The sequence below is a fragment of the Scophthalmus maximus genome, chromosome 10, assembly GCF_022379125.1.
Source record: "Scophthalmus maximus strain ysfricsl-2021 chromosome 10, ASM2237912v1, whole genome shotgun sequence".
NCBI classification, from domain to species: domain Eukaryota; kingdom Metazoa; phylum Chordata; class Actinopteri; order Pleuronectiformes; family Scophthalmidae; genus Scophthalmus; species Scophthalmus maximus.
The window spans coordinates 19863007-19870302 of record NC_061524.1 but is presented as its reverse complement, the minus strand read 5'-3'; the positions used below and the strand labels follow the sequence as shown (position 1 = coordinate 19870302).

At 41.0% G+C, this 7296-nt stretch overlaps 1 protein-coding gene across 1 annotated transcript; it reads left to right on the top strand.

The window, feature by feature from the left end:
- The first annotated feature begins 646 nt into the window (after positions 1-646).
- Positions 647-6246, top strand: LOC118285270. Its single transcript, XM_035608789.2, has 2 exons — positions 647-862; positions 2471-6246. The coding sequence occupies exon 2, from the start codon at positions 3754-3756 to the stop codon at positions 5137-5139; it is 1386 nt and encodes a 461-aa protein (XP_035464682.1). The 5' UTR covers positions 647-862; positions 2471-3753; the 3' UTR covers positions 5140-6246.
- Positions 6247-7296: the final 1050 nt, after the last annotated feature.

Sequence of the window (7296 nt, the reverse complement as noted above, 5' to 3'; positions counted from 1 at the left end):
GAAGACCACCGCCACTTCCTTCTTGAAGAACGTTTGGACCGGAAGCAGAACTGATGCCAGAGAGACGCCGACCAGCCCGAGCACCGCCTCCACCGCCTGGACAGGAAGTGACACGACACTGACACAACCTGTTCCTCTAACTCTGTGCTAACTCACTGTGATGCTAACTCACTGTGATGCTAACTCACTATGATGCTAACTCCCTATGATGCTAACTCACTGTGCTACCTCACTGTGCTAACTCACTGTGATGCTAACTCACTGTGATGCTAACTCACTATGATGCTAACTCCTTATGATGCTAACTCACTGTGCTACCTCACTGTGCTAACTCACTATGATGCTAACTCACTGTGATGCATGATGCTAACTCACTATGGTGCTAACTCACTGTGATGCTTATGTAGTGTCTTTTTGTCCATATATGGAATCAGAGGGGAATATGGGCTTACTTCTCTTCCTTTGGAATGTTATGCAAGGGGTCTTTCAAGGACCCTTACCACTCCTTTTCTTGGCCTTGAAAGTTACACGTCTCATATAGCATAACTTGATTCGAAGACAGGTGTTCCTTGTCAAGCCAACGATGGACCTATAAATGTAACCCCCAAGAAGAGTCGGGAGGGTTGTCCTTTTGGCCGGACACTCTCCAAGCTCTGCAGGGCTTGAATCGATACTGGTCTTTTTGTAATAAACCTTTATATACAATCAAGACGGTGTCGGCGGACTTCTCTTCAATACATCTTCACATCATCGCTACTTAGTATACAACAAAACTTGGCGTCACGAACTCCGGACGTGTTGTGTCCTGCTGCCTCACTGACGACTTCAATGTGCTGACTCCCGCTTCAAGCCGGCAAATACGGTGAGCATTTTCTTACGTGATTGAGCGCTGGTTCGTTCGTTGGAGTTGTGTGTGTGTGCTGTCTGGACGCACCGTGAAGGACCTTGTGTGTATCCTCTGCTGTGTTGATGTGTGGGGGAGATTCCGTTCTAAATTTGGTTTATTGCGTTGTTGAAAACGCAACAGGGGGGAGTAAGGAAATTAAAAGTAAAGGATAAGGAAATTAAAGTAAAGGATAAGGAAGAGATGTAGAATAGCCTTACTAGTAACGGGAAGGTGAGCTAAAAAACTATGCAAGATTAATGGAGACTGGGCCCTCAACTCCTTAACGGTAAGACATGTGTAAATTAGACACTGCGTGAAAGTAGGCTTTACGGAATAGTCGAATTGGGTTAAAGGAAAAAAGAGAGTCACAACCCTGGATCAAATTTGGCTTGAATAAAAGAGGAAAGGAAATAAGGAAGAAAAAAGGAATAGGACGCCGCTGATTTGGACAAAGTCCTCTGGGAGGCGGTTTTAGACCGGCCACAAATCCTGGGAAGTCACTAGGTGAATTTCAGGTCAGTTCAAGGAACTGGAAGGTGTAGAATAAAAATTCAAGTGTAAGTTCCCACTCAATACACTTGTTGACGAACAGTGTCTGAAGCAGCCTCTCATTGAATATCTACACCTCAAGGTAGCAAAAATTTAGAATAAGATAAAGGAAAAAGGAAAAAGGAGCGGCGAAAGCATGCTATAGGAACTGTATGAATGAATTGATTTAGAGTTGAATGCTGTTTGTGCTTTTGGGATGATGTTGTAGTGGCTGTGACCTTACTATGCACTTTTCTGCTGGACGCTTGGTTCTTGTGTGTGTGTATGAGAGATAGCTTGTGTGTGTGTGTGTGTGTGTGAAGCTTATCTCTGATGTGTTCCAGCTGTGATAGGCTGTATAGGGGTTGAGAATAGGAGATTTACTTATTTGTACGGAAAGATATTTTGTTAATTACTGTTAAAAACTTATGAGCTTCCTTGAGAAGACGTTTTTAAATAAAAAGAAAAATAATAGAAATTAAATGCTATGAGCCCCTTCGGGTGGACGTGTTTAAATATGTTAAAATGTATGAGCTTCTATGAGAGGATGTTTTCAATAAAAGAGTAAAAATTCATGAGCCTCCAGAAGACGTTATGATAGAGTAGTGAAGATACCAGATAGAGTTGCGGCCACAGCTCTGCTCTTTCCACAGTCACACTGGTAAATGAACTGCGCATGTGTGGTTTCTTAGGGGTATAAGGTTACACAGATAGTATAGCCACTCCCCTGCCTGCACAGAGGAGCTTCAGCCTGCAGCTTTGGAGCTGCAAGGAGGGGGAGCAGGGTGAAGCCCAATAAAAACATCCTGTTTGTTAGTGGCTGTTGCTCAACTATAAAATTATTTTGTCTGAGATCCATTAACTTTATCCGCATGAGGTTGTAATTTGGTATTTAAAGGAGGAAAACATTTGTCTTAGATACAAATTACCTATGTGTTGGCAGATATTGTGTGCAGATTATATTCAATTACTTATTGTATAGTTGAAATGACCTAGTGGTTACATAAAAGGCTAAAGTCTTGTTTGTTTCTTTTGTTCTCCTGTGGTGTGTGAGAGACGGAGAAGGAGGAGACGGAGAGAGAGAGAGGAGGTGCTGGCCAGTGCGTCACACGGATTGAGACTTGCTGCCAACAGCATGTGCAGCTCCTGAATCCAGTCTGCTCAAGGCCAGTGCGGTTTTATCCGCAAACTCTTTCTAACAAACACCTGCATTTTTGACATATATGTGTTCACTCATTTATTGCTAATATTTCTGATATACATTTAGTTTGCTTTCATTTATAGGTTATTATAAACACATTTCTCAATTTGGGGTTAATAGAGGACATCTATCTGCTTGTGTATGCCTAAAATATTTCATGTTGTGAACATTTAGCAAGAGACTTGGCAACGGACTGATCAATTAATGTATTTGAGTAACGTAGTATGATTACTTGGTTTGAATACTGACGAGAATTTGCAAATTGTAGTTTTTGTTGGTGCAAAGGTTTGTTTTGATTGGAGTTGCAATGGAGATTGAGTGTTGAGATTATTGTTTTGTTGCAAATAACACCATACTTGGTGATAGTTGCTTCCTTGGGGTGATATGTGATCTTTTGAGTTTCATATAGGATTGAATTTTCTCTAATTTGCAGGATATTTGTGAACGTTTCCTTCATGGAAGTTGCTAGACTGCTGGTGTGTTTGGTCAATAGTATATTACTATAACACCAAAACCCACATGGTGTTGTAATTTTGCTGATTAACAAGTCCTTTGATTTCTCTGAAGTTGACGAATTTCTTTCGCTTTGTTTTGTTGATTGTGGTATATTGTGGCCTATAAACAATTTGGTAGAATTAAAAAAAAAAAAAAAAGAGGGAAAGATAAGCTAAATAGATTTAAGTGTTCTTAGTTTAAGAATTAGTTTAAATCTACTACTAATAATAATAATTCACAATAAGGGAACATAGTAGGGTTGTTACAATGCCGAAAAAGGACAATAAAATTCCGAAAGTAACTACTCCAGTTGATGTAGTAAAAAAGAATAATCCTTTAGTTTGTGGTATCACAAAGTTATCGGGAAAATGGAACAAGCGTTGGCCTGACATTGAACAACCATGGCCAGTGGAAGGGACTCTTAACCCAGATGTAATTAAAACAATGCAAGTGCTTGTGTCCACCTATAAGGTGAACCAAAAGAAGGGGAAAAAAGGGGAAAAACGCAGAGAAAAGAGACAAACAGAGCTCGGCATTCTCCAGTTGTTTGAAAATGAGAGACAGAAACTGATAAAAGCAGCAAAAGATAACAGATAAAGGTGCAGAAGAAATAGCAAAAGATGCAAAAATAACAGAAAAACTAATGGCGGAAATCAATACACCTTTCTCACATACGGATCTAGTGAAGAAACCCCCATCTTATGAGAAGGAGGTGAAGTTTAAGGACATTTATCCTCAGCTTCCAGTGATCAGTCAGGAGGGTGATTACTGCATCAGAGATGAGGATGACCAAATAATAGAAATTGGACAAGCGGAAACAACTATAAAGATGAAGCCAAGCTCCAAAAGTAAGAAGAAAACGACACACCTGGAAACCAAAGGGAGACTGAGGATCAGGAAGATGGGATTCAGAGATGATGATGATCAAAGTGATTCAGAGGAGATCATGGGTGGATATGATCCTGTGGTCAGACGGAAACTGGTAAGAGCAGAAAGGAGAGGTGATGAAATATGGAAGAAAAAGAACAGAGGATATTATACCTCTGAGGACAGTGAAAATGGAGACATCGATGAAGACGTGGTGAATAAAGGTGCTTCATATTCAAGAGGATTTTATCCTGCAACGTACAGTACCAGAATAGAAGAGGTTGAAAGAAGCATGGACCGATGTTGTTTGGATTTGGATAAGTCAACCAAACCAGAAGAAATAAGAGAATTGGAAGTCCAGTTGGAGAAGCTGAAAAGACAGAAGGAAAAATTGAGGGAAAAAGAATCCCGAAAGTCGGACAGGAAGTATACATTGCGTCCAAGAAGAGGGGAGACACTTGAGAAGATGCTTCCGGTGATCATCCGAGGACAGAATTTGGAGTACAAGCCTTGGCAGAGCACAGATATGTCGGATATACTTGAGAAATTGTCTACTCTTCAAGATGGAGCGCATCCTTGGATTTCAAAGTTGGAAGAAATTACGGTGGGAACACAGTCTGCCATAGGAGATATTAAGAGACTTTTGGCTAATCTCCTTGGGGTTCCAGCTATGGAAGAGATCCTACAGAAAGCAGGACTTAATCAATATGTGGGGACTGCTGTGAATGATCCTGAGCTGTTTGCTGCAAGTAGAGGTCGGATGTGGAGAGCGTTGAGAGAAACGTTTCCAACAAATGTGCATCATGACAACATTCTCATTGAGTCCCTGGGACAGGACGAAAATCCGAGAGCCTATGTGTCAAGAGTTCATCAGGTGTGGAGAAATGTTACTGGAAATGACCCGGATTTGAGTCAAATGGAGCAGTCAATTTTGCCAGCCAAACTACAGAAGGGACTTCCCCTACCAGTAAGGAGCAAACTGGCAGAGGTGGTTGGACTTGGAAGAATGGCAAAAGGTGTCTATACGGATCATATAGCCCATCAAGTGGAGCTATATAGGAAAAAGGAGCACGATCAGAAAGTGCAGGACCAAGAGATCCTCAGAAAACTCAATCAAATACAACTGGTGGAGAATAAGAGGAAGGAGGGGTCCTATGCGTGAGTTGGTTGTGGACTATGTTGACATGGTAAAACCAGTTGAAGGCAAGAGGTACATGCTAGTTGTTGTGGACAGATTTTAGCGATGGACGGAGGCCTGTCCAACTAAGCGGAAAGATGCTCAGTCAATTGCCAAGTTTTCAAGTTTTTGTGTAGAGAAGTCATAAGCCGGTGGGGACTTCCAGATCGGATATCCTCAGACAATGGGAAAGAGTTCGTGGATAAGACAGTGAAATTGATTTTGCAAAAATTGGGAATTAAACAATGTCTTGGAGCAGTTTATCACCCGCAAAGTCAAGGGTTGTGTGAAAGAATGAATGGTGTTTTGAAAAATCGCATTGTCAAGATTTGCCAGCATACGGGTTTAAATTGGATAGCAGCGCTTCCTTTGGCGCTAATGGTGTGTCGCTCGAGTGAGCTGCGTGATTTGCAAATGACACCCCATGAATTGGTTGCCTACGCCTTGTTTGCGAACAAGCGGCAAAGGTCCAAGTTTGGCCCTTTTGGAAGATGACATGAGAGCATATGTTACATATATGGCTAATTTCCATAAAAGAATATCCACATGTGTTTCTGACAGGCGAAGAAATTAAGAGATGCAGGAGAAGCTCAATGAGCAAACAAATATAAATTTGTATTTCATTTTTTAATTTTCATGTGTTGTTGTCTTTTCTTCCAGAGCATATTGAGGGGATGTGCGGAATGGATTCAAATAATCAAATATGGACCATAAGAATGGACTGGAGAACTCTGAACAAGGATATTGTGATGAAACGTTCAGATTCGACACATCATCGACACTACACTGAGAGTCGACACTGCTGAGGAGTGGCAGTGTGATACATTCTTATGTCTTTTTGATATATATAAAAATGTTTGTATGAGTAATGTTTAAATTTTAATCATATTCTTTTTGTATTAATTGTTTGGAGAATGATGGTTTCTGTTATCAAGTAAATGTATAGGACCTCAGATGTTTTCTTTTTGTTCTTGATGCTTAGGGATATTGGGGTCTAGGCAGGGACAGGTCCGGAGGAAGGTTCGATGGGTCGACCAGCCTGAATTTGGACATTGTTTTGATTTTATTTCCTGAGGTTTCCACATGTATTTGCTTAAACCATATCTCTAGATGAATTGTTAAGATTCCTCTTTTCTTTCTTTAATTGGTCTGGAGTACTGTATGTGGTCGCCTGGGGCAGAGGGGCCGTGAGAGAATTTTCCTGTCTAGATTGTTTAAGGGACATTTCCGGAAAGAAAGCTACTGGACAGGTTTTTCACTCTCACACTTCATGACGTTTGTTGTATGATTAAGGTTATGCTGCAGGAAGCATGGTTTGAAGGAATTGTTATTTTTGCCATAATTTTTCGAACTATGTATGCTTATTCTTTTGATTTTCGAGACTCTTCTAGTCTCGAAGGGGGGAAATATGTTGTGTCTTTTTGTCCATATATGGAATCAGAGGGGAATATGGGCTTACTTCTCTTCCTTTGGAATGTTATGCAAGGGGTCTTTCAAGGACCCTTACCACTCCTTTTCTTGGCCTTGAAAGTTACACGTCTCATATAGCATAACTTGATTCGAAACCAGGTGTTCCTTGTCAAGCCAACGATGGGCCTATAAATGTAACCCCCAAGAAGAGTCGGGAGGGTTGTCCTTTTGGCCGGACACTCTCCAGGTTCTGCAGTGCTTGTAATCGATGCTGGTCTTTTTGTAATAAACCTTTATATACAATCAAGACGGTGTCGGCGGACTTCTCTTCAATACATCTTCACATCATCGCTACTTAGTATACAACACTAACTCACTGTGATGCTAACTCACTATGATGCTAACTCACTGTGATGCTAACTCACTGTGCTAACTACCAATGCTAACTCACTCTTAGAGCCGGAGTTTGGTTTGTCTGCTCTGGGCTCCTGTAGAACATGGCGGCCTCTGTGTGTGGAAGGGGGCGGAGCCTCGTGGCGTCAATCAAAAGGTTCAGCGATTCTTAATAATCTTCATCTTATTAAGATGGAGGGAGACAGAACTTTCACTGTCGAGTTGATATTTGTTGTTCTGTAAAATGAATTTAGCCTTTTTGTTGCTGTTTTTTATCAGGTGAAAACGTGTTTCAAATGTTTTCATTAACGAAATGTTGTAACCACCAAAACTAAGTTT